We start from the raw sequence: 27,992 nt of genomic DNA on the forward strand, positions 1-27,992 counted from the left end.
AACCTTAAATCATTTTACCATGCCACTTGCTCCCCAGATGGGTTAACCCATATGGATCTGTACACTGCATAATAGAGTAGTGTATTTTTAAAACTCATTTTATTTATAGTCAACAAATATTTGAGCACGGGTTACGGATTAAAATGACAAATACACAAATGACATTGTGGTTTTACAGCAGAAGACCATTACTGATAAATGTGAACATGAGGAAATGATCAGAGCTGACAAGGCAACACAAAAGACATAGGACACATTGAAATAAAGCGGCGACTCTATACTCTATTCTGTGTGCTGTATATTCTGCAACGACGCTTCAATTGAGGCCTTTTTTTTTGTGCTTTACAAAGTGCTGTAGAACTGGATCTTCCAATGACAACTTGACAGGAGTGGAGCAGAATTCAGGTCTTCAGGGCCTGTATTTACCAAATTGTTTCAGAGTAGGATTGCTGTTCTAGAATCAGTTTTGCTTTTTGATCATAATGAATAAGATGACATGTACCTGATCCTAGATCAGCACTCCTACTCTAAGACGCTTGACAAATACAGGCCCAGGACTTGGATCTTGGATCTTCTGTTGCTCAATGCTCTCTGCCTTCTCTCCTCGGTTCTACTGACGGATACTGTAGGTAAAACAGGAGAGGGGAGGGGAGGATAGGAGAGAGAGACAGATGTATGAATGACTGTCTTGTTTAATTCAACAGGACCTCTAACCTACATCTTGTGGGCTCTAGTTTCGATTCAGACGAGTCGTTCTGAATCATTGGAGGCCTTCCTCATTATTCCCATTACTGTCATCAGGAGTGTCTGGAGGCCACATACGTGTGTTAGGTAGAACCCATTACAACACCTCTCACCTTCTCCCCTAGCTGTCAGTACACCTCAGCTAGACTGAATAATTGGAGGTTAAGAGTGGGGTGGGACTGGTAATTTTGGCTCGAGGTTTGTTTTGGTTTCTAAATGTACATAAACACGCAGCAGCCTTTTAATTTATCTGACACCAAGCCAAAAACAGCGGTCCCTGGTGAGCTAGCACTAACCTTGAGGTAAAAGAGACTCTTTCTCTCCTCTGTCTCATTCACCTTCTCGTATGTGGAACGGAGAGAGAGAGAAAGGAGAGAGAGAGAAACCAAAACAGAGACCCATCTGGAGCTGGTAAGGAGTGGGTCTGGGACAGTGGAGGCTGCTGAGTGGAGGACAGCTCACAATAATGGCTGGAATGGAGCAAATTAAATGTCATCAAACACCTGGAAAGCCATATGCACGCACACACGCACACACACACACACACACACACATTCTCATTCTGCTGACTCACTCAGATGTTCTTTCTGTGCTGTTGAAATATAGACACTCAACAGGCAAGCTGAGGTCCCATAATTCACTATTGTGCCAGGGACGTGTTAACAGCCGTAACGGACAGAGCGCTTCTAATTTCACGTGTGCACACACACTATAGAGGCACGCACTACAGAGACGCGCACTATAGAGACGCGCACTACAGAGACGCGCACTACAGAGACGAGAACTATAGAGACGAGAACTATAGAGACACGCACTATAGAGACGAACTATAGAGACGCGTACTATAAAGACGAGAACTATAGAGGCACGCACTATAGAGACACGCACTATAGAGACGAGAACTATAGAGATGCGTACTATAGAGACGAGAACTATAGAGGCACGCACTATAGAGAAGCGCACTATAGAGACGAGAACTAAAGAGATGCGTACTATAGAGACGAGAACTATAGAGGCACGCACTATAGAGACACGCACTATAGAGACGAGAACTATAGAGATGCGTACTATAGAGACGAGAACTATAGAGGCACGCACTATAGAGACGAGAACTATAGAGATGCGTACTATAGAGACGAGAACTATAGAGGCACGCACTATAGAGAAGCGCACTATAGAGACGAGAACTAAAGAGATGCGTACTATAGAGACGCATACTATAGAGACGCACTATAGAGACGAGCACTATAGAGACGCATACTATAGAGACGTAGCACTAAAATACACACAAATGTATTTAGTCGTCCCCCTCTCTCTCTCTCAATGTGGATTCACTGATAGTAATTTACTTAACCTCCGCTTCACTCATCTCTAAAACACACACTTGTCCTACACTCTCCTCCTCCTGGCACTACTTCAAAGGCGACTCATGAAGAAGAGAGCAGGGAAATTCAATTTCCCAGCTAGAAAGAACTTGTTTTTTCTGACAAAACATGTACCTGGCACCGACCCCAACAAATAAAGTGTCCACTTAAAATATCCCAGAGTGGTTTTCTAAACCGATCTTGGACTTTGCATCAAATACAGTAGATCTTACATAACATCTACAAAAGGGCTAATCTCACAACTCAAAGCCTCTCAGCTCAAAGTGGTAACAAACTAAACACATCACAAAGCCAAATTTGAACCCATATTCACCTCTTCTCAAAGCCCAAACCCACCTCACAACTACCCGAACCCACCTCACAACCTCAACTCTCTCCTAGAACCAAACCCACCTCACAGCCCCAGACAGGCATTGAGCTCAGACAGGGTGAGGCCGCGGTCCCCATCGCGGTCACAGTACTGGGCAAACTTCTTAGCACAGCGGCGTGGCTTTAACCTCCTGCGCAGGTAGAGGCGGAGCGGCCGGGCCTCACGTTCGCTCAGCACTCCACTGTCATCCGTATCCAGCTGCCTGAAGTGCCAACGCAGCACCTCCTCCTCCCCGCCCGGGTCTGACATGTCCCACACCTCAACCCTCAGGGAGGGGACCGGGGTGGATGGGGGAGGGGACATGGGGCCTGACAGGGGAGCGTCCGACACCCTGGTATAGAAATGACACACATCAGACCAGTAGCATTGCTCTTCTGCGGACAACAGTCATGTATTGGCTTGTATAGTCTTGAATTGAAATCAAACGTTTATTTTAAGATGAGCCACATGCAGGGAGAATCTGGCAAACACAAGACTTCTTAAACGGCCTCCCGCTGACAAACCGAAGACGACGTTCCACTGTGTTTCTTTACAGAACCACAGAGCCTGACAAGTCAGTGAATCTATATTGATGAGATTCCCGCAGTCAGGATAAAATAAATCAGTTCACACAAGCACTCCATTCCTGAACCCTAGCCTCAGTCATTTTGAAGATATAAACATTTTCCAATGTCTGTGTCGAGCCGAAAAGAACAAACAAGTTATATATAAACAGAAAGGCAATCGGTATGAAAAATATATATTTTTAAAATATTTAAATCACATACTATCAGATCAATTACAGCACAACAGCCAATCAGTGGCCTGGTAAATTGGTAATGTATTCAGAAATACACTATACTACTAATACAGTGGAGGCTGCTGAGGGGAGAACGACTCATAATAATGGCCGCAACAGAGCAAATGGAATGGCTTCAAACACCTGGAAACCATGTGTTTGATGTATTTCATACCATTCCACTGATTCCACTCCAGTCATTACCCTGAGCCCGTCCTCCCCAATTAAGGTGCCACCAACCTCCTGTGTACTAATCTGTCCACGAATAGAGGAAGGTTTTGGAGAGAGCGGGGTGAGAGAAACAGGGAATTACAGATGGGCAGATATGTAAAACAGAAGAGGTTGAGTGAAGGAGAGAGTTGTGTGTATAAATGAACTGAGTGAAAAACGGACAGACAGAGAGAAAGGAAAAGAGGTACGGAGCATTTAAGTGGCCACGAGAGGGAGGAGAGATGTAAGCGTGAGAAAGAGAGGGATGAACTGGAGAGATAGATGGGGTGAGTAGGTCCGTGGGGTTTAATAGAGTGGTATGCAGACTGGCCTGTAGTGAGAAAGAGAGGGATGGAGTGAAGATATAAACAGGTGGTAGGGGAAGTCCTGTGGGTTTAATTATACTGAACAAAAAACATAAACACAACATGCAACAATTTCAAAGATTTTACTGTGTAATAGTTCATATAAGGAAATCTGTCAATTTAAATACATTAATTAGGCACTAATCTATGGATTTCACATGACTGGGCAGGGGTGAAATCCATAGATTTAACATTAATTAGTTTTTCCCCGCAAAAGGGCTTTATTACAGATCAAAATACTCTTCAGTTTCATCAGCTGTCCGGGTGGCTGATCTTAGATGATCCCACATCCAAGAAGCCGGATGTGGAGGTCCTGGGCTGGCGTGGTTACACGTGGTTACACGTGGTTACACGTGGTCTGCGGTTGTGAGACCAGGTGGACGTACTGTCAAATTCTCTAAAACGATGTTGGAGGTGGCTTATGGTAGGGAAATTAACATTAAATTCTCTGGCCACAGCTCTGGTGGACGTTCCTGCAGTCAGCATGTCAATTGCACAATTTCTCAAAACATCTGTGGCATTGTATTATGTGACAAAACTGCACATTTTAGAGTGGCCTTTTGTTGTCCCCAGCACAAGGTGCACCTGTGTAATGATCATACTGTTCAATCAGATTCTTGATATGCCACACCTGTCAGGTGGATGGATTATCTTGGCAAAGAGGAAATGCTCAGGAATGTAAACACATTTTTGCACAAAATTTGAGAGAAATTATATCTGTGTGCATACGGAACATTTCTGGGATCTAATATTTCAGCTCATGAAACATGGGACCAACACTTTACATATTGTGTTTATATTAGTGTTTAGTATGAATAGAGTGGTATGCAGACTGACCTGTGAGGGCTGAGTATTCCAGACTGTTCAACCTCCAGCTGCAGAGCTCTCAACAGACTCTGCAGGAACTCTTTCTTCTGGGCCCCAGGGCACCCTGGGAACAGAGAGAGAGTATTAAGGCAAGGCAACGGGGTCAATTTAAGTTGTGACTCTTGACAAAATGAGATACGCCTACCCGCTATGATGTAATCTAGACAAGAGTCCACGTTGCATTCGCCACAGCTCAAGGACACAGTACCCACAGTATTCAGCATAGAAAGTACCAATCAGATGTACAGTGTTAGTCTGGTCCTAGATCAGTCTGTGATGTCTGCCAATGGCCATAGGAGTGACAATAACCAAAGGAGTTGTCAGAAAGAGCAAACTGATCTGGGACCAGGCTAGTAAAAACGAGAAAGATCCTTGTTGATCTATCCAGGTATAGTGCAGTGCAGTTTGCTGATCTGACCTGGTAGAGATCTGTCTCCGTAGCTCCTGTCAGGCTGACTGCCGTGGGGCTCCTCCAGGCTGCAGTCTGGCAGCCGGTTCCTGAAGGGGGCAACAACATCCGTGGGAATGATCTCCAGCCGAAACTCATAGACTCCTCTCCAACCATTTAATCATTGTGATCATACATCACAATGCATTTACCCAATGGTTTGTTCCCTTTTGCCATTTGTTATCATCTCTGTTACTATTCACCATGGACAGGAGGAGATGCAGTAGAGGCTACACTATACACTATTTGGGGTGGCAGGTAGCCTTGCGGTTAGAGCGTTGTGCCGGTAACCGAAAGGTTGCTAGATCGAATCCCCGAGCTGACAAGGTAAAAATCTGTCGTTCTGCCCCTGAACAAGGCAGTTAACCTAGGCCGTCATTGTAAATAAGAATTTGTTCTTAACTGACTTGCCTAGTTAAATAAAACACAAATACCCTATGAGTATACGTATTTTTTGGTTGAGATGACTTTGAAAAGACGTCTTCAACCAATTTTGCTCACAAGGGTGTCAGTGGCATTGTTAGCCAGATAAGTATATGAAGCTAAGGGAAAATACAGTGAAAATGGATGGAAATGCCCATTAAATAATGTTATGGAACCAGGATATTAAACGTCATCAATAAAACCATAGCTTTGCACGATCAATACTTTAGTATGGAATGGTAAAATCCTAAACTAGCACAACACTTTAAATATAATACAATGTTAAAATATACAATATACAGTATACACTGAGTATACATAACATTAGGAACACCTTCCTAGTATTGAGTTGGGACCCCCCCCCCCACCTTCCTCCCTCCTCCCCCTGGTACAGAAACTGCACCGCCTGCAACCGCAGGGCTCTCCAGAGAGTGTTTGCAGTCTGCCCAACGCATCACCGGGGGCAAACTACCCGCCCTCCAGGACACCTACAGCACCCGATGTCAAAGGAAGGCCAAAAAGATCATCAAGGACATCAACCACCCGAGCCACTGCCTGTTCACCCCGCTATCATCCAGAAGGCGAGGTCAGTACAGGTGCATCAAAGCTGGGACCGAGAGACTGAAAAACAGCTTCTATTCTAAGTCGATCAGACTGTTAAATAGCCATCACTAACACATTAGAGGCTGTTGCCCTATATACATAGACATGAAATCACTGGCCACTATAATACATGGAACACTAGTCACTTTAATAATGTTTACATATCTTGCATTACTCAACTCAGCGGTGTCATAGGAAAGCCCATAAAATTGTCAGAGATTCCAGTGACCCAAGCCATAGACTGTTTTCTCTGCTACCGCACGGCAAGCGGTACCGGAGCGCCAAGTCTAGGACCAAAAGGCTCCTCAACAGCTTCTACCCCCAAGCCATTAGACTGCTGAACAATTCATGAAAATGTACATTGACACCCCACCCCCTCCTCTTCTTGTACATTGCTGCTACTCACTGTTTGTTTGTTACCCATGCATAGTTACTTCGCCCCCACCTACATGTACAGATTACCTCAACTAGCCTGTACCCCTGCACACTCGGTATCGGTGTCCCCTGTATATAGCCTCGTTATTGTTATTGTGTTACTTTTAATTATTACTTTTTACTTTAGTTTATTTGGTAAATATTTTCTTCTTCTTGAACTGCACTGTTGGTTAAGGGCTTGTAAGTAAGCATTTCACGGTAAAGTCTACACTGTTGGTTAAGGGCTTGTAAGTAAGCATTTCACGGTAAAGTCTACACTGTTGGTTAAGGGCTTGTCAGTAAGCATTTCACGGTAAAGTCTACACTGTTGGTTAAGGGCTTGTAAGTAAGCATTTCACGGTAAAGTCTACACTGTTGGTTAAGGGCTTGTCAGTAAGCATTTCACGGTAAAGTCTACACTGTTGGTTAAGGGCTTGTCAGTAAGCATTTCACGGTAAAGTCTACACTGCTGGTTAAGGGCTTGTAAGTAAGCATTTCACGGTAAAGTCTACACTGTTGGTTAAGGGCTTGTCAGTAAGCATTTCACGGTAAGGTCTACACTGTTGGTTAAGGGCTTGTCAGTAAGCATTTCACGGTAAAGTCTACACTGTTGGTTAAGGGCTTGTAAGTAAGATTTCACGGTAAAGTCTACACTGTTGGTTAAGGGCTTGTCAGTAAGCATTTCACAGTAAAGTCTACACTGTTGGTTAAGGGCTTGTAAGTAAGCATTTCACAGTAAAGTCTACACTGTTGGTTAAGGGCTTGTAAGTAAGCATTTCACAGTAAAGTCTACACTGTTGGTTAAGGGCTTGTCAGTAAGCATTTCACGGTAAAGTCTACACTGCTGGTTAAGGGCTTGTCAGTAAGCATTTCACAGTAAAGTCTACACTGTTGGTTAAGGGCTTGTAAGTAAGCATTTCACGGTAAAGTCTACACTGTTGGTTAAGGGCTTGTCAGTAAGCATTTCACGGTAAAGTCTACACTGTTGGTTAAGGGCTTGTAAGTAAGCATTTCACAGTAAAGTCTACACTGTTGGTTAAGGGCTTGTAAGTAAGCATTTCACGGTAAAGTCTACACTGTTGGTTAAGGGCTTGTCAGTAAGCATTTCACAGTAAAGTCTACACTGTTGGTTAAGGGCTTGTAAGTAAGCATTTCACGGTAAAGTCTACACTGCTGGTTAAGGGCTTGTCAGTAAGCATTTCACGGTAAAGTCTACACTGTTGGTTAAGGGCTTGTCAGTAAGCATTTCACGGTAAAGTCTACACTGTTGGTTAAGGGCTTGTCAGTAAGCATTTCACGGTAAAGTCTACACTGTTGGTTAAGGGCTTGTCAGTAAGCATTTCACGGTAAAGTCTACACTGTTGGTTAAGGGCTTGTCAGTAAGCATTTCACGGTAAAGTCTACACTGCTGGTTAAGGGCTTGTAAGTAAGCATTTCACGGTAAAGTCTACACTGTTGGTTAAGGGCTTGTCAGTAAGCATTTCACGGTAAAGTCTACACTGTTGGTTAAGGGCTTGTCAGTAAGCATTTCACGGTAAGGTCTACACTGTTGGTTAAGGGCTTGTCAGTAAGCATTTCACGGTAAAGTCTACACTGTTGGTTAAGGGCTTGTAAGTAAGATTTCACGGTAAAGTCTACACTGTTGGTTAAGGGCTTGTCAGTAAGCATTTCACAGTAAAGTCTACACTGTTGGTTAAGGGCTTGTAAGTAAGCATTTCACAGTAAAGTCTACACTGTTGGTTAAGGGCTTGTAAGTAAGCATTTCACAGTAAAGTCTACACTGTTGGTTAAGGGCTTGTCAGTAAGCATTTCACGGTAAAGTCTACACTGCTGGTTAAGGGCTTGTCAGTAAGCATTTCACAGTAAAGTCTACACTGCTGGTTAAGGGCTTGTCAGTAAGCATTTCACGGTAAAGTCTACACTGTTGGTTAAGGGCTTGTCAGTAAGCATTTCACGGTAAAGTCTACACTGTTGGTTAAGGGCTTGTCAGTAAGCATTTCACGGTAAAGTCTACACTGTTGGTTAAGGGCTTGTCAGTAAGCATTTCACAGTAAAGTCTACACTGTTGGTTAAGGGCTTGTAAGTAAGCATTTCACGGTAAAGTCTACACTGCTGGTTAAGGGCTTGTCAGTAAGCATTTCACGGTAAAGTCTACACTGTTGGTTAAGGGCTTGTCAGTAAGCATTTCACGGTAAAGTCTACACTGTTGGTTAAGGGCTTGTCAGTAAGCATTTCACAGTAAAGTCTACACTGTTGGTTAAGGGCTTGTCAGTAAGCATTTCACAGTAAAGTCTACACTGTTGGTTAAGGGCTTGTAAGTAAGCATTTCACAGTAAAGTCTACACTGTTGGTTAAGGGCTTGTAAGTAAGCATTTCACAGTAAAGTCTACACTGTTGGTTAAGGGCTTGTCAGTAAGCATTTCACAGTAAAGTCTACACTGTTGGTTAAGGGCTTGTCAGTAAGCATTTCACAGTAAAGTCTACACTGTTGGTTAAGGGCTTGTAAGTAAGCATTTCACAGTAAAGTCTACACTGTTGGTTAAGGGCTTGTAAGTAAGCATTTCACAGTAAAGTCTACACTGTTGGTTAAGGGCTTGTCAGTAAGCATTTCACGGTAAAGTCTACACTGCTGGTTAAGGGCTTGTCAGTAAGCATTTCACAGTAAAGTCTACACTGTTGGTTAAGGGCTTGTAAGTAAGCATTTCACGGTAAAGTCTACACTGTTGGTTAAGGGCTTGTCAGTAAGCATTTCACGGTAAAGTCTACACTGTTGGTTAAGGGCTTGTAAGTAAGCATTTCACAGTAAAGTCTACACTGTTGGTTAAGGGCTTGTAAGTAAGCATTTCACGGTAAAGTCTACACTGTTGGTTAAGGGCTTGTCAGTAAGCATTTCACAGTAAAGTCTACACTGTTGGTTAAGGGCTTGTAAGTAAGCATTTCACGGTAAAGTCTACACTGCTGGTTAAGGGCTTGTCAGTAAGCATTTCACGGTAAAGTCTACACTGTTGGTTAAGGGCTTGTCAGTAAGCATTTCACGGTAAAGTCTACACTGTTGGTTAAGGGCTTGTCAGTAAGCATTTCACGGTAAAGTCTACACTGTTGGTTAAGGGCTTGTCAGTAAGCATTTCACGGTAAAGTCTACACTGTTGGTTAAGGGCTTGTCAGTAAGCATTTCACGGTAAAGTCTACACTGCTGGTTAAGGGCTTGTAAGTAAGCATTTCACAGTAAAGTCTACACTGTTGGTTAAGGGCTTGTCAGTAAGCATTTCACGGTAAAGTCTACACTGTTGGTTAAGGGCTTGTCAGTAAGCATTTCACGGTAAGGTCTACACTGTTGGTTAAGGGCTTGTCAGTAAGCATTTCACGGTAAAGTCTACACTGTTGGTTAAGGGCTTGTAAGTAAGATTTCACGGTAAAGTCTACACTGTTGGTTAAGGGCTTGTCAGTAAGCATTTCACAGTAAAGTCTACACTGTTGGTTAAGGGCTTGTAAGTAAGCATTTCACAGTAAAGTCTACACTGTTGGTTAAGGGCTTGTAAGTAAGCATTTCACAGTAAAGTCTACACTGTTGGTTAAGGGCTTGTCAGTAAGCATTTCACGGTAAAGTCTACACTGCTGGTTAAGGGCTTGTCAGTAAGCATTTCACAGTAAAGTCTACACTGCTGGTTAAGGGCTTGTCAGTAAGCATTTCACGGTAAAGTCTACACTGTTGGTTAAGGGCTTGTCAGTAAGCATTTCACGGTAAAGTCTACACTGTTGGTTAAGGGCTTGTCAGTAAGCATTTCACGGTAAAGTCTACACTGTTGGTTAAGGGCTTGTCAGTAAGCATTTCACAGTAAAGTCTACACTGTTGGTTAAGGGCTTGTAAGTAAGCATTTCACGGTAAAGTCTACACTGCTGGTTAAGGGCTTGTCAGTAAGCATTTCACGGTAAAGTCTACACTGTTGGTTAAGGGCTTGTCAGTAAGCATTTCACGGTAAAGTCTACACTGTTGGTTAAGGGCTTGTCAGTAAGCATTTCACGGTAAAGTCTACACTGTTGGTTAAGGGCTTGTCAGTAAGCATTTCACGGTAAAGTCTACACTGCTGGTTAAGGGCTTGTAAGTAAGCATTTCACGGTAAAGTCTACACTGTTGGTTAAGGGCTTGTCAGTAAGCATTTCACGGTAAAGTCTACACTGTTGGTTAAGGGCTTGTCAGTAAGCATTTCACGGTAAGGTCTACACTGTTGGTTAAGGGCTTGTCAGTAAGCATTTCACGGTAAAGTCTACACTGTTGGTTAAGGGCTTGTAAGTAAGATTTCACGGTAAAGTCTACACTGTTGGTTAAGGGCTTGTCAGTAAGCATTTCACAGTAAAGTCTACACTGTTGGTTAAGGGCTTGTCAGTAAGCATTTCACAGTAAAGTCTACACTGCTGGTTAAGGGCTTGTCAGTAAGCATTTCACAGTAAAGTCTACACTGTTGGTTAAGGGCTTGTAAGTAAGCATTTCACGGTAAAGTCTACACTGTTGGTTAAGGGCTTGTCAGTAAGCATTTCACAGTAAAGTCTACACTGTTGGTTAAGGGCTTGTAAGTAAGCATTTCACAGTAAAGTCTACACTGTTGGTTAAGGGCTTGTCAGTAAGCATTTCACGGTAAAGTCTACACTGTTGGTTAAGGGCTTGTCAGTAAGCATTTCACAGTAAAGTCTACACTGTTGGTTAAGGGCTTGTAAGTAAGCATTTCACGGTAAAGTCTACACTGCTGGTTAAGGGCTTGTCAGTAAGCATTTCACGGTAAAGTCTACACTGTTGGTTAAGGGCTTGTAAGTAAGCATTTCACGGTAAAGTCTACACTGTTGGTTAAGGGCTTGTCAGTAAGCATTTCACGGTAAAGTCTACACTGTTGGTTAAGGGCTTGTCAGTAAGCATTTCACGGTAAGGTCTACACTGTTGGTTAAGGGCTTGTCAGTAAGCATTTCACGGTAAAGTCTACACTGTTGGTTAAGGGCTTGTAAGTAAGATTTCACGGTAAAGTCTACACTGTTGGTTAAGGGCTTGTCAGTAAGCATTTCACAGTAAAGTCTACACTGTTGGTTAAGGGCTTGTAAGTAAGCATTTCACAGTAAAGTCTACACTGTTGGTTAAGGGCTTGTAAGTAAGCATTTCACAGTAAAGTCTACACTGTTGGTTAAGGGCTTGTCAGTAAGCATTTCACAGTAAAGTCTACACTGCTGGTTAAGGGCTTGTCAGTAAGCATTTCACAGTAAAGTCTACACTGTTGGTTAAGGGCTTGTAAGTAAGCATTTCACGGTAAAGTCTACACTGTTGGTTAAGGGCTTGTCAGTAAGCATTTCACAGTAAAGTCTACACTGTTGGTTAAGGGCTTGTAAGTAAGCATTTCACAGTAAAGTCTACACTGTTGGTTAAGGGCTTGTCAGTAAGCATTTCACGGTAAAGTCTACACTGTTGGTTAAGGGCTTGTAAGTAAGCATTTCACGGTAAAGTCTACACTGCTGGTTAAGGGCTTGTCAGTAAGCATTTCACGGTAAAGTCTACACTGTTGGTTAAGGGCTTGTAAGTAAGCATTTCACGGTAAAGTCTACACTGTTGGTTAAGGGCTTGTCAGTAAGCATTTCACGGTAAAGTCTACACTGTTGGTTAAGGGCTTGTCAGTAAGCATTTCACGGTAAAGTCTACACTGTTGGTTAAGGGCTTGTAAGTAAGCATTTCACGGTAAAGTCTACACTGTTGGTTAAGGGCTTGTCAGTAAGCATTTCACGGTAAAGTCTACACTGTTGGTTAAGGGCTTGTCAGTAAGCATTTCACGGTAGTCTACACTGCTGGTTAAGGGCTTGTAAGTAAGCATTTCACGGTAAAGTCTACACTGTTGGTTAAGGGCTTGTCAGTAAGCATTTCACGGTAAAGTCTACACTGTTGGTTAAGGGCTTGTAAGTAAGCATTTCACGGTAAAGTCTACACTGTTGGTTAAGGGCTTGTCAGTAAGCATTTCACGGTAAAGTCTACACTGTTAGTTAAGGGCTTGTCAATAAGCATTTCACGGTAAAGTCTACACTGTTGGTTAAGGGCTTGTAAGTAAGCATTTCACGGTAAAGTCTACACTGTTGGTTAAGGGCTTGTCAGTAAGCATTTCACGGTAAAGTCTACACTGTTGGTTAAGGGCTTGTCAGTAAGCATTTCACGGTAAAGTCTACACTGTTGGTTAAGGGCTTGTCAGTAAGCATTTCACGGTAGTCTACACTGCTGGTTAAGGGCTTGTAAGTAAGCATTTCACGGTAAAGTCTACACTGTTGGTTAAGGGCTTGTCAGTAAGCATTTCACGGTAAAGTCTACACTGTTGGTTAAGGGCTTGTCAGTAAGCATTTCACGGTAAAGTCTACACTGTTGGTTAAGGGCTTGTAAGTAAGATTTCACGGTAAAGTCTACACTGTTGGTTAAGGGCTTGTAAGTAAGCATTTCACGGTAAAGTCTACACTGTTGGTTAAGGGCTTGTAAGTAAGCATTTCACGGTAAAGTCTACACTGTTGGTTAAGGGCTTGTCAGTAAGCATTTCACGGTAAAGTCTACACTGTTGGTTAAGGGCTTGTAAGTAAGATTTCACGGTAAAGTCTACACTGTTGGTTAAGGGCTTGTCAGTAAGCATTTCACAGTAAAGTCTACACTGTTGGTTAAGGGCTTGTAAGTAAGCATTTCACAGTAAAGTCTACACTGTTGGTTAAGGGCTTGTAAGTAAGCATTTCACAGTAAAGTCTACACTGTTGGTTAAGGGCTTGTCAGTAAGCATTTCACGGTAAAGTCTACACTGCTGGTTAAGGGCTTGTCAGTAAGCATTTCACAGTAAAGTCTACACTGCTGGTTAAGGGCTTGTCAGTAAGCATTTCACGGTAAAGTCTACACTGTTGGTTAAGGGCTTGTCAGTAAGCATTTCACGGTAAAGTCTACACTGTTGGTTAAGGGCTTGTCAGTAAGCATTTCACGGTAAAGTCTACACTGTTGGTTAAGGGCTTGTCAGTAAGCATTTCACAGTAAAGTCTACACTGTTGGTTAAGGGCTTGTAAGTAAGCATTTCACGGTAAAGTCTACACTGCTGGTTAAGGGCTTGTCAGTAAGCATTTCACGGTAAAGTCTACACTGTTGGTTAAGGGCTTGTCAGTAAGCATTTCACGGTAAAGTCTACACTGTTGGTTAAGGGCTTGTCAGTAAGCATTTCACGGTAAAGTCTACACTGTTGGTTAAGGGCTTGTCAGTAAGCATTTCACGGTAAAGTCTACACTGCTGGTTAAGGGCTTGTAAGTAAGCATTTCACGGTAAAGTCTACACTGTTGGTTAAGGGCTTGTCAGTAAGCATTTCACGGTAAAGTCTACACTGTTGGTTAAGGGCTTGTCAGTAAGCATTTCACGGTAAGGTCTACACTGTTGGTTAAGGGCTTGTCAGTAAGCATTTCACGGTAAAGTCTACACTGTTGGTTAAGGGCTTGTAAGTAAGATTTCACGGTAAAGTCTACACTGTTGGTTAAGGGCTTGTCAGTAAGCATTTCACAGTAAAGTCTACACTGTTGGTTAAGGGCTTGTCAGTAAGCATTTCACAGTAAAGTCTACACTGCTGGTTAAGGGCTTGTCAGTAAGCATTTCACAGTAAAGTCTACACTGTTGGTTAAGGGCTTGTAAGTAAGCATTTCACGGTAAAGTCTACACTGTTGGTTAAGGGCTTGTCAGTAAGCATTTCACAGTAAAGTCTACACTGTTGGTTAAGGGCTTGTAAGTAAGCATTTCACAGTAAAGTCTACACTGTTGGTTAAGGGCTTGTCAGTAAGCATTTCACGGTAAAGTCTACACTGTTGGTTAAGGGCTTGTCAGTAAGCATTTCACAGTAAAGTCTACACTGTTGGTTAAGGGCTTGTAAGTAAGCATTTCACGGTAAAGTCTACACTGCTGGTTAAGGGCTTGTCAGTAAGCATTTCACGGTAAAGTCTACACTGTTGGTTAAGGGCTTGTAAGTAAGCATTTCACGGTAAAGTCTACACTGTTGGTTAAGGGCTTGTCAGTAAGCATTTCACGGTAAAGTCTACACTGTTGGTTAAGGGCTTGTCAGTAAGCATTTCACGGTAAGGTCTACACTGTTGGTTAAGGGCTTGTCAGTAAGCATTTCACGGTAAAGTCTACACTGTTGGTTAAGGGCTTGTAAGTAAGATTTCACGGTAAAGTCTACACTGTTGGTTAAGGGCTTGTCAGTAAGCATTTCACAGTAAAGTCTACACTGTTGGTTAAGGGCTTGTAAGTAAGCATTTCACAGTAAAGTCTACACTGTTGGTTAAGGGCTTGTAAGTAAGCATTTCACAGTAAAGTCTACACTGTTGGTTAAGGGCTTGTCAGTAAGCATTTCACAGTAAAGTCTACACTGCTGGTTAAGGGCTTGTCAGTAAGCATTTCACAGTAAAGTCTACACTGTTGGTTAAGGGCTTGTAAGTAAGCATTTCACGGTAAAGTCTACACTGTTGGTTAAGGGCTTGTCAGTAAGCATTTCACAGTAAAGTCTACACTGTTGGTTAAGGGCTTGTAAGTAAGCATTTCACAGTAAAGTCTACACTGTTGGTTAAGGGCTTGTCAGTAAGCATTTCACGGTAAAGTCTACACTGTTGGTTAAGGGCTTGTAAGTAAGCATTTCACGGTAAAGTCTACACTGCTGGTTAAGGGCTTGTCAGTAAGCATTTCACGGTAAAGTCTACACTGTTGGTTAAGGGCTTGTAAGTAAGCATTTCACGGTAAAGTCTACACTGTTGGTTAAGGGCTTGTCAGTAAGCATTTCACGGTAAAGTCTACACTGTTGGTTAAGGGCTTGTCAGTAAGCATTTCACGGTAAAGTCTACACTGTTGGTTAAGGGCTTGTAAGTAAGCATTTCACGGTAAAGTCTACACTGTTGGTTAAGGGCTTGTCAGTAAGCATTTCACGGTAAAGTCTACACTGTTGGTTAAGGGCTTGTCAGTAAGCATTTCACGGTAGTCTACACTGCTGGTTAAGGGCTTGTAAGTAAGCATTTCACGGTAAAGTCTACACTGTTGGTTAAGGGCTTGTCAGTAAGCATTTCACGGTAAAGTCTACACTGTTGGTTAAGGGCTTGTAAGTAAGCATTTCACGGTAAAGTCTACACTGTTGGTTAAGGGCTTGTCAGTAAGCATTTCACGGTAAAGTCTACACTGTTAGTTAAGGGCTTGTCAATAAGCATTTCACGGTAAAGTCTACACTGTTGGTTAAGGGCTTGTAAGTAAGCATTTCACGGTAAAGTCTACACTGTTGGTTAAGGGCTTGTCAGTAAGCATTTCACGGTAAAGTCTACACTGTTGGTTAAGGGCTTGTCAGTAAGCATTTCACGGTAAAGTCTACACTGTTGGTTAAGGGCTTGTCAGTAAGCATTTCACGGTAGTCTACACTGCTGGTTAAGGGCTTGTAAGTAAGCATTTCACGGTAAAGTCTACACTGTTGGTTAAGGGCTTGTCAGTAAGCATTTCACGGTAAAGTCTACACTGTTGGTTAAGGGCTTGTCAGTAAGCATTTCACGGTAAAGTCTACACTGTTGGTTAAGGGCTTGTAAGTAAGATTTCACGGTAAAGTCTACACTGTTGGTTAAGGGCTTGTAAGTAAGCATTTCACGGTAAAGTCTACACTGTTGGTTAAGGGCTTGTAAGTAAGCATTTCACGGTAAAGTCTACACTGTTGGTTAAGGGCTTGTCAGTAAGCATTTCACGGTAAAGTCTACACTGTTGGTTAAGGGATTGTAAGTAAGCATTTCACGGTAAAGTCTACACTGTTGGTTAAGGGCTTGTCAGTAAGCATTTCACGGTAAAGTCTACACTGATGGTTAAGGGCTTGTCAGTAAGCATTTCACGGTAAAGTCTACACTGTTGGTTAAGGGCTTGTAAGTAAGATTTCACGGTAAAGTCTACACTGTTGGTTAAGGGCTTGTAAGTAAGCATTTCACGGTAAAGTCTACACTGTTGGTTAAGGGCTTGTAAGTAAGCATTTCACGGTAAAGTCTACACTGTTGGTTAAGGGCTTGTAAGTAAGCATTTCACGGTAAAGTCTACACTGCTGGTTAAGGGCTTGTAAGTAAGCATTTCACGGTAAGGTCTACACTGTTGGTTAAGGGATTGTAAGTAAGCATTTCACGGTAAGGTCTACACTGTTGGTTAAGGGCTTGTAAGTAAGCATTTCACGGTAAGGTCTACACTGTTGGTTAAGGGCTTGTCAGTAAGCATTTCACGGTAAAGTCTACACTCGTTGTATTTGGCGCACGTGGCAAATAAAGTTTGATTTGATATGTATATACTGTATTCTATTCTACTGTATCTTAGTCTACGCCGCTCTGACATTGCTCGTCTATATATTTATACATTCTTAATTCCATTCGTTACTTAGATTTGTGTGTATCGGGCATATGTTGTGAAATGGTTAGATATTACTTGTTAGATATTACTGCACTGTCAGAGCTAGAAACACAAGCATTTCACTACACCCGCAATAACATCTGCTAAACACCTGTATGTGACCAATACAATTTGATTTGGACAGTCTATGTCATGGAAAGAGCAGGTATTCTTAATGTTTTGTATACTCCGTGTTTGAGTTCTTCGGTAGGCATTTCTTAGGCTCCTGGGCTACATGGGGTGCATTGATCAGTTTAGTAAAGTGTGGAATGGGAGAGTTCTGATAGCGGACTGTGCGTGTCATGGGAGTGTAGTATGCATTTAGTTAAACTTTATTGTTATGCCAAGTTAAACTGGTACAAGTCATTCCTATGTAACTACCTGGTAATTATCAGGCTGTAAAATAAAGCGTTAGCCACATTTCTCTATCCACTAGGTGCCTTGTTCGAGGCCATACCTGGCAGAGGTGCCTGGTAGAGGCCGTCCTGTGTCTACCCGGACACACCAGCAGTACCCCGTGGTGACGTGGCACTGGATGGGGCTGTAGCGCCCGTCTGCACTGCATTTTGGGATGAAGCGCTCCTCCTGCCACAGAACATGCACCTTGGCCATCAACGCTGCTCTCTCCCTCTCACACGTCTGAGGACTGTCTGTGGAAGCACGAATGTACGCACACACACTAATCATTATCTCACAGAAGTGATAGCTATGAAAGCTCATAAAAAGAAAAACTCCTTACCTGTAGGGCGTTTTACAGAACGATTCCCTTTGGGGTCAGAGTTCAACCGGATGGTCACCCAGAGCGGAGGAGCGGTGATTCCTGTACAGGAAATATAGTGATATTAGTGTAAACAAACAATATGGTAGTATCATTCTGAAAATGTCCATCATTACGGGACGGTTTCCCAGAGACAGATTAAGCCTAGTGCTAGACTTAAAAGCATGTTCAACGGTTATTCTCCAAGTCCACTCCTCTCACCTGCTACAGACTTGGTCCTGCTAGGGTCGGCGGTGGGCCGGGAGGGACCACCCTCACCTGTGTCCACAGAGACAAGAACTTTTCAAGGACCAAAGTGACTGTGATAAAAGCCTGTACCAGAGTAGATACGTGTGTGGCAGTGTTTGAGTGAGTCTTTATATTAGTGTCAGTGGAGCACTATTGATTGATATACAGTACAGTACTTATGCGTGTCAGTCAGGTGAATTCTCACCTCTTTGGGCTGACTCCAGATCAGTCATCTGTGTAATTTCAGACAAATGACTCATGGCACAACACAACATACTACAAAGAGGGCTGGGTGAAGATCTGTTTAATGGGTGGCTTGATAGATGCTAATTCACAACTATTTCCCGCTGGCCGTTTGGGTCTAAACTCTTGTCTCACCTGTGCAGTTGGGTCTGAGGTGCAGGACAGAGGTCCCACTGACAGGTTTCCCATCTGGAGTAGAGCACCAGCAGTAACCAGTCTGGTTGTGGCACTGCACCTGAGGAAGTGGGACATTTGTCAGAACCTGCGTTTTTCCAACTTCATCAAAGCCAAGTACTGAAATGTATACTCACTAAAGGGTAGCCATAGACTGTACTCTCTGCTACCGTCCGGCAAACGGTACCGACGCATCGGCCAACAGGCTTCGAGACAGCTTTTACCCCCAAGCCATAAGACTGCTAAATAGTTAATTAAATGGTTACCCAGACTCTTTTCACTGACCCCATCTTGTGCTGCCTCTATGCACACTCACAAGACTATATACAGTGCCTTGCGAAAGTATTCGGCCCCCTTGAACTTTGCGACCTTTTGCCACATTTCAGGCTTCAAACATAAAGATATAAAACTGTATTTTTTTGTGAAGAATCAACAACAAGTGGGACACAATCATGAAGTGGAACGACATTTATTGGATATTTCAAACTTTTTTAACAAATCAAAAACTGAAAAATTGGGCGTGCAAAATTATTCAGCCCCTTTACTTTCAGGGCAGCAAACTCTCTCCAGAAGTTCAGTGAGGATCTCTGAATGATCCAATGTTGACCTAAATGACTAATGATGATAAATACAATCCTCCTGTGTGTAATCAAGTCTCCGTATAAATGCACCTGCACTGTGATAGTCTCAGAGGTCCGTTAAAAGCGCAGAGAGCATCATGAAGAACAAGGAACACACCAGGCAGGTCCGAGATACTGCTGTGAAGAAGTTTAAAGCCGGATTTGGATACAAAAATATTTCCCAAGCTTTAAACATCCCAAGGAGCACTGTGCAAGCGATAATATTGAAATGGAAGGAGTATCAGACCACTGCAAATCTACCAAGACCTGGCCGTCCCTCTAAACTTTCAGCTCATACAAGGAGAAGACTGATCAGAGATGCAGCCAAGAGGCCCATGATCACTCTGGATGAACTGCAGAGATCTACAGCTGAGGTGGGAGACTCTGTCCATAGGACAACAATAAGTCGTATATTGCACAAATCTGGCCTTTATGGAAGAGCGGCAAGAAGAAAGCCATTTCTTAAAGATATCCATAAAAAGTGTTGTTTAAAGTTTGCCACAAGCCACCTGGGAGACACACCAAACATGTGGAAGAAGGTGCTCTGGTCAGATGAAACCAAAATTGACCTTTTTGGCAACAATGCAAAAGGTGCATTGCAAAATCTACAATGGAATGGTTCAAAAATAAACATATCCAGGTGTTAGAATGGCCAAGTCAAAGTCCAGACCTGAATCCAATCGAGAATCTGTGGAAAGAACTGAAAACTGCTGTTCACAAATGCTCTCCATCCAACCTAACTGAGCTCGAGCTGTTTTGCAAGGAGGAATGGGAAAAAATGTCAGTCTCTCGATGTGCAAAACTGATAGAGACATACCCCAAGCGACTTACAGCTGTAATCGCAGCAAAAGGTGGCGCTACAAAGTATTAACTTAAGGGGGTTGAATAATTTTGCACGCCCAATTTTTCAGTTTTTGATTTGTTAAAACAGTTTGAAATATCCAATAAATGTCGTTCCACTTCATGATTGTGTCCCACTTGTTGTTGATTCTTCACAAAACAATACAGTTTTATATCTTTATGTTTGAAGCCTGAAATGTGGAAAAAGGTCGCAAAGTTCAAGGGGGCCGAATACTTTCGCAAGGCACTGTATATATATACAGACACACACACTACATTGACCCTCTCACACAAAACACACACACACTCACATACACACACACACATACCGACACAACATAAATACACACGCACACTTTTAAACTCATCATACGCAAAGTTTACAAAGCATTAGGAACACCTTCATAACATTGAGTCCCCCCCCCTTTGCCCTCAAAACCGCCTCAATTCACCGGGGCATGGAATGTACAAGATGTCGAAAGCGTTCCACAGGGATGCAGGCCCATGTAGACTCCAATGCTTCCCACAGTTGTGTCAAGTTGTCTGGATGTCCTTTGGGTGGTGGGCCATTCTTGAGACACACAGGAAACTGTTGAGTGTGAAAACCCCAGCAGCATTGCAGTTCTGGACACACTCAAACCAGTGCACCTGGCACCTACTACCATACCCATCAAAGGCACTTCAATATTTTTTTTCTTGCCCATTCTCCCTCTGAATGTCACACATAAACAATCCATGTCTCAATGCTTAAAAATCCTTCTTTAACTGGTCTCCTCCCCTTCATCTACACTGATTGAAGTGGAGGGATCATAGCTTTCAACTGGATTCACCTGGTCAGAGCAGGTGATCCTAATGTTTTGTATGCTGTTACTCTGTTCTTTATTCTTACTCTTATTATTATCTATCCTGATGCCTAGTCACTTCACCCTGCCTTTATGTACATATCTAGCTCAAATACCTCGTACCCCTGCACATTGATCTGGTACTGGTACTCCCTGTATATAGCTCCACATTGATCTGGTACTGGTACTCCCTGTATATAGCTCCACATAGATCTGGTACTGGTACTCTCTGTATATAGCTCCACATAGATCTGGTACTGGTACTCTCTGTATATAGCTCCACATAGATATGGTACTGGTACTCCCTGTATATAGCTCCACATTGATCTGGTACTGGTACTCCCTGTGTATAGCTCCACATTGATCTGGTACTGGTACTCCCTGTATATAGCTCCACATTGATCTGGTACTCCCTGTATATAGCTCCACATAGATCTGGTACTGGTACTCCCTGTATATAGCTCCACATTGATCTGGTACTGGTACTCCCTGTATATAGCTACACATAGATCTGGTACTGGTACTCCCTGTATATAGCTCCACATAGATCTGGTACTGGTACTCCCTGTATATAGCTCCACATAGATCTGATACTGGTACTCCCTGTATATAGCTCAACATAGATCTGGTACTCCCTGTATATAGCTCCACATAGATCTGGTACTGGTACTGCCTGTATATAGCTCCACATAGATCTGATACTGGTACTCCCTGTATATAGCTCCACATAGATCTGGTACTGGTACTCCCTGTATATAGCTCCACATAGATCTGGTACTGGTACTCCCTGTATATAGCTCCACATAGATCTGGTACTGGTACTCCCTGTATATAGCTCAACATAGATCTGGTACTCCCTGTATATAGCTCAACATAGATCTGGTACTCCCTGTATATAGCTCCACATAGATCTGGTACTGCCTGTATATAGCTCCATTCTTGTGTATTTTATTCCTCTTGTGTTACTATTTTTATTATAATTTTTTAACTGTACATCGTTGGGAAGGGCTCGTAAGCAAGCATTTCAGGGTAAAAACCACACCCTTTGTATTCGGCGCATGTGACAAATCCAATTTGATTTGCTATGATTTTCTGTCATTTGAAAGACAGACAGTACCTGCAGGAAACTTCCATCTGCACCGCATTCTGGGACGGTGTGGCTGCGGACGCTGGACTCCAGGGCCTGACTACGAGCCAGCTGGCACTTGGACTGGGTGGAATCTGAAGGGGGATGTCCAGCAACCATCTCTACTACTTCCATTGGCATATATAATCAATGCAGAAGTGTGTATAGATTGTGTGTACTGTATATATCAGGGATGGTCAACTGGCGGCCCTTTTGAAGGCACTCGGATCAATTTCTACACACAAAAAGGTTTTAGGAACTCAGTCGGGGTCTAAACTTACTGTTGAGAGTAAGAATAGAAGAATAGACCAGGTGCGGTTGTGCATCAGCAGTTTTTCTCTTGTTATGTCAGTCAGTGATAGCAGTGGAGGCTGCTGAGGGGAGGACGACTCATAATAATGGCCGGAATGGAGTGAATGGAATGATATCAAACATGTTTTATGGGGGTTCTCGTGTTTGATACCATTCCATCCACTCCATTCCAGAATTACACTCCATTTCAGCCATTATTATAAGCAGTCCCCCCCTCAGCAGCCTCTACTGACTGATAGTCAGTAAATTAGATAATGTCAGCAATTCTTTTTCAGAATTCGGAGTTAGTTTAGTGGCCAGCTGTCTAAACTTGTTATCATGGTCAAATTACCAGATTGGAGGGCCCCCCATTGATTTTGTCAGTCAGTCTCACTCAGATATCATATTCAAAACTGCAAACATTTCTCTCCGCCCTATGGCAAAATGTGTAGAATTGCATGAAATTAGTACTAAGACAGCTCATTTCCCTCTCTGCCCCATGGCAAAATAAGTGGAATCTTAACAAATTTGCTTTAAAACTGCAACATTTTCTCTACACTCCCATGGCAAAATTTGTAGAACACAGAACCACGAGCAACTGCAGCACCTCATGATGAGTTCAGATTTTTTTGTGGCTCTCACCCCCATCAAAGTTGCCCATCCCTGGTATATATGGGGATTAATAGATGGAATGTATATATGTGTACAGTGTGAATACGCGTGTATAGATGGAGGCGTCCATTACTGACTTTCATAGAATGTACACAGTTTATGGTCACTAAAGGGTACTTACCTGCACAGTGTGCTCGTGGTGCCGTCCGTAGCTGAGTGTTGATGCACTGGGCTCTCTGGAAGGCACACAGGGACATGTAAAGGCGTCCGTTGCTGCCACATACTGTCCGGTGGCGCTCCCTGTGGCAGTCCAGCGCACAGCCCCGGGGCCACATGTTTTCTGGGATCAGAAATGGCTGGAAACAAGCAGCAACACAGGCAGTACAATGCAATTACACCCTCCTGACCTGTACTCTCATATGACACACTTTGACCCCCCCAGCAGCGTACTGTATCAGAGAGATGGATGGAAAAAGAGCAGAGAAGGGCTCGCACCGAAGTTGTGTGACCAATCAGAACACGGGTAAATACACGTTTGGAGTGTTTGGTGTGGACAGACTTAAGCGGAGCTGGTCAAAGAGGGATTAAAAAGGAGCTATTTGTTGGTGCCTTGGCTAGTGGACACTCAGTCTGCTGCTTGTCTGGCACACGAACAGTGCTTCAGTGTCACGCTGGGAAAAGCTGAGAGAGGGAGCACGTAAAAGATAAGCACTGCAGCAGTCAACACATGGCCAAAGTATGTTAAAATAGAGAATAAGGAAATGTGTGTGTGTGTATATCTTGGATTTCACCTGATCCTGTACCTGTGAGAGCTGTTTTTGCTAGCTAACTGCTCTGTAAATAAACAGGTCTAATTGAGGGGAAGGTTCCAGACTCTTCAGGCCCACCTCACCCCCCTGCCTGCCAACTGTGGGCTCAGTCTGTAGCTCATTGTCATGGCTGGAGTAAAGTGCTGTTTTACAGGCCTGCATCCAAAGGGAAGATGCTGGAACATTTCTGTTCGGTCATCTGAATATTGCTGTAATACTGGACCATACACCAGACATGCATGACCTCGAAAATCTCTTACCTGTCCTTGAGTCAATGCTTCAGTACATGACACACACCATCCTAGAGGACACTTATTGCAGAACACGACGGCTGTCCGAGGGCTTTCCCTGTATCCCTGCTATAGTATGGTACACCGCAGCTTTTTCCAGCCTTATTCACAGTCACAGTGGTATTCCTAATCGTTAGTAGGATGCCCGAGGCCTAGACTGCATTTGATAAACTTCTATTGACACACCATGTGTTTTTTTTTACATCAACATTCCAGTGAGGTGGGCGGAGGAGAGACGAGAACAGAGATGGAGAGAGGTACTCGGACCGCAGGCCATTGGCTTCTGCTAAATTGCTAACACATGCTGCCCAGTGCCAGACATTGCACTAAAAGCTAGGTATCACACATGCACTCACACACGGGTCCCTCTCTTGTCGTTGACCTTCACTCCCACTCAGATAACCCTGGACCCAGACCGTGCCCGTCCCCCCAAAGCCCCAGCCATCCTCCAGGCCCGATCTTCAATACCTCTTTGTCTCCTGCTCTCCCTCACATTCTGTCATAGCTCAGTCAATTTGCCATGGTGTGTGTTTCACTGTTTACATAATTTTTCCTGATTGAAAAAAAAAACCCTCTCCTCTGATGAAAGGACCTGCCTGTGCTGCTAGGTGGTGAGGGCATCATTTCATCGATTGATTCCTTGTGGAGGACAGTGTATACTTTGGATGTGTGTGTGCATGTTGGAGGTGGTGTCATTGTGGCTGGAGGACGGGACATGGCTTTCTAACTAGGAGTTCAGTACCACTGAATGGACCAGGTTCAGGTCTAAAGAGTAACTAGTAGCCTTGAGTGAGCTTCTCTGTCCAGGTGCAGTGTTACAACGTGTTCCAGCTACAATTAGCGTCAGTGTTCTGGGCAGAGCGCTGAAGCGTGGACGAACAAGGCGGCAATGTTTTAGGCAACCTGGTGTTAGATTTTATAACTATATATGAAAATATCGCCTTAGTGTGATGAAATACGACGTTTTGGCTGAGACTGAAATGCTGCTGAAAGACTGGCACGTGTATTTTTACATCCATATCAGTCACTTATGTTGAAATAAGCCCCCTCCCCTGTCGTATGCGGAGTAAAAGTAATGAGACCAGTGAATCAGGCACGTGAAGAGTTTTCCTCCATTCATCTCTATGGCGTGGCAGGAAGTCTGGACAGACAAAACAGCCTGTGTGTGCAATTTGTCATGCGCCTGCAGAATACAAAACAACCAAACATTGCAGACACTCGCAGACATGCTAAACATGTGCACTTTCACAGCCGAGTCCTGTACAAGTACACCTTCTCTCACCTTTCAAAATTGGCATGGTAACCAAACACACTGAAACCTGTACACATGTACTGTATGCACACACTCAAACAGGTACAGTTCCTTCAGAAAGCATTAATAGCCCTGAACTTATTCCACATTTTGTTGTGTTACAGCCTGAATTCAAAATGGATGAAATAGATTCTCACCCATATACACACACACACACAATACCTCATAATGACCAAGTGAAAACATACTTAGACATTTTTTGCAAATGTATTGAAAATTAAATACAGTATTCTCTCATTTACACAAGTATTCACACCCCTGAGTCAATACATGTTAGAATCACATTTGCCAGCAATTACAGCTCTGAGTCTTACTGCACAAGTCTATATGAGCTTTGCACACCTGGATTGTACAATATTTGCACTTTAAAAATGTTTTTTTTTTAAATGATTCAAGCTCTGTCAAGTTGGTTGTTGCTCATCGCTAGACAGCCATTTTCAAGTCTTGCCTTAAGCCACAACTGTAACTAGGCCACTCAGGAACGTTCAATGTAATCTTGGTAAGCAACTCCAGTATATAATTGGCCTTGTTTTATGTTATTGTCCTGCTGAAAGGTGAATTTGTCTTCAAGTGTCTGTTGGAAAGCAGGCTGAAGTAATTTTCCTCTAGGATTTTGCCTCAAATCCATTTATTTGTATCCTAAAAGCTCCCTAGTTCTTGCCCATAAAAAGCATACCCATAACATGATGCAGCCACCACCATGCTTAAAAATATGAAGAAGTGAAGTGGTACTTGGATGTGCCCCAAACTTAACATTTTGTGTTCAGAACATAGTTACTTTCTTTGGCACTTGTTTTGCAGTTTTACATTAGTGCCTTATTGCAAACAGAATGCATGTTTTGGAATATTTTAATTATGTACAGGCTTCCATCTTTTCACCCTTTAATTTACTGTACGTTAGTATTGTGGAGTAACTACAATGCTGTTGATCCATCCCCAATTCTCCTATCACAGCCATTCAATTCTGGTGAAAGCCCTGAGCAGTTTCCTTCCTCTCCAGCAACTGAGTTAGGAAGGACAGGTTTTTTTGATAAACCATCCAAAGTGTAATTAATAACTTCACCATGCTCAAAGGGATATTCAATGTCTGCTTTTTTTTACCCATCTACCAATAGGTGCCCTTCTTTGTGAGGCATTGGATAACCTCCCTGATCTTTGTGCTTGAATCTGTGTTTGAAATTCACCACTCGACTGAGGGACCTTGTATGTGTGGGGTACAGAGATGAGGTAGTCCTTCAAAAGTAATGTTAATCAATAATATCGCACAGAGTCCATGCAACTTGTGAAGCACATTTTTACTCCTGAACTTATTTAGGCATGCCATAACAAAGGGGTTGAATACTTATTGGCACAAGACATTTCAGCTTTTAATTTGTTATGAATCTGGAAACATTTCTAAAAACATAACTCCACTTTGACATTATGGGTAGGCCAGTGACTAAAGTTAAGGGGTGTGAATTATTTTTGAAGGCACACACCCGTTTTCCCTCGGGTAAAATAAAAAAATACGTTTCAATATTTGCCTTTAGGCGGTTTCTGGCCTGCGGTCTGGGCTAGTTAACCAGTGTTTGTCTACTCCATACACTACCTCTTTAGGGAACATTGGCTTTATAGACTTTCTCAGATTCCACTCCATGGCTTGGAGGTAGGTGTGGCCCCTTACAAACTGATCTTGGATCAGCTTGTCATACTCTAATCTCCTAAATGATTATGGTCAGTACTAAACTAAACCGACTTTAGATCACTTTGAGAGCTCTATGACTCAAGGTAACAGGTATGCCCTTAATTCATGGCTGTAACCAATCTGAATGAAAAGGGTTTCAACACTGCTTGAGATGGCAACCATTCCTTTCTGTCTATTATAGTCTACTTCACTCAGCCAGAGCACAGATGTAATAAAACGTTTTGCATTCACGTTTAGTTATGTTTTAAAACGCACCATCGGTGATTGGATGTTGGTTTAAGTTCAGGTGACAATCACAGAATGATAATAAAAAAAATGTAACAGTTCATGCTAGACTGTCTCTCAAAATGAGCACTTCTGAAGTATGAAAGTGTAAATCCTTGAGGACTTACCGGTGACCTCTCAGTTTGAATAGACTCCGAGAACAAGATGATGAGCAGCACGAGACAGGTGAACACCAGCATACTGCCCAGGCGCGTGGCTCTGCTGGAGGTGTTGCGCGCACTTCTGTCTCTGTGGCAAAGCTCGGTGTACAAGTCGCCAGCCAATCAAGCCTTGGGTGGCACCGTTAACGCAAGAACGTTAAGGGCAGCTTTGTATCTTCTTTTCACTTTCAGCAGGCCATTTTGTTGGTAAGCGGCAGATCTCTTGACAAGTGGAACGACAAAACGGGTAGATCCCAAATTGTTGCGCTTTCCGCAAAACCAGTGGCAAGTGATGAATAATCAGAAATAGTTTCACGGGGAAATGTCTTCAAAAACACGCACTATAATTGTAAATATGGTTCTCTGTCATCCTGGATTTGAACGCAGACTACATGAGCATCAAGACCTCCCCGGTCAAATCCCTACCGTGGCGTTATCCCCAAGTAGCCAGCCCCTTTCCGTTCGACAATAACGTGCGTAACTGCTGCACAACTGGTTGCCATACTTCAGGCCTACTTGTTCACAGTGGGCTATTGTATAAAAAGTAGTTATAGCAATACACATAGTATTATTATTATTTTTTTAAATCTAAATCTACTAGTGTTTTATAAAACGTTAATAGGCTCATTTGTAGAGGTTAAAACGGTCTACGACTAGGCTACTGCTGGTCCCAAGTCTCCCTCACGTGGAC

The 27,992-nt window shown here is 43.0% G+C and overlaps 1 protein-coding gene across 1 annotated transcript; it reads right to left on the reverse strand.

Moving 5' to 3' along the window:
- Nucleotides 1-83: 83 nt before the first annotated feature.
- LOC110507587 (SPARC-related modular calcium-binding protein 1-like) lies at nucleotides 84-27,992 on the reverse strand. The gene is made up of 11 exons (XM_021587666.3): nucleotides 27,269-27,992; nucleotides 22,963-23,137; nucleotides 21,870-21,973; nucleotides 18,412-18,511; nucleotides 18,007-18,063; nucleotides 17,767-17,847; nucleotides 17,485-17,677; nucleotides 5,138-5,217; nucleotides 4,690-4,783; nucleotides 2,523-2,830; nucleotides 84-623 (listed from the first exon to the last, which is right to left on the reverse strand). The coding sequence occupies exons 1-10, from the start codon at nucleotides 27,338-27,340 to the stop codon at nucleotides 2,524-2,526; spliced, it is 1,263 nt and encodes a 420-aa protein (XP_021443341.2). The 5' UTR covers nucleotides 27,341-27,992; the 3' UTR covers nucleotides 84-623; nucleotide 2,523.

This window comes from Oncorhynchus mykiss, chromosome 27, assembly GCF_057628025.1.
Source record: "Oncorhynchus mykiss isolate SJ-2025 chromosome 27, ASM5762802v1, whole genome shotgun sequence".
NCBI classification, from domain to species: Eukaryota; Metazoa; Chordata; class Actinopteri; order Salmoniformes; family Salmonidae; genus Oncorhynchus; species Oncorhynchus mykiss.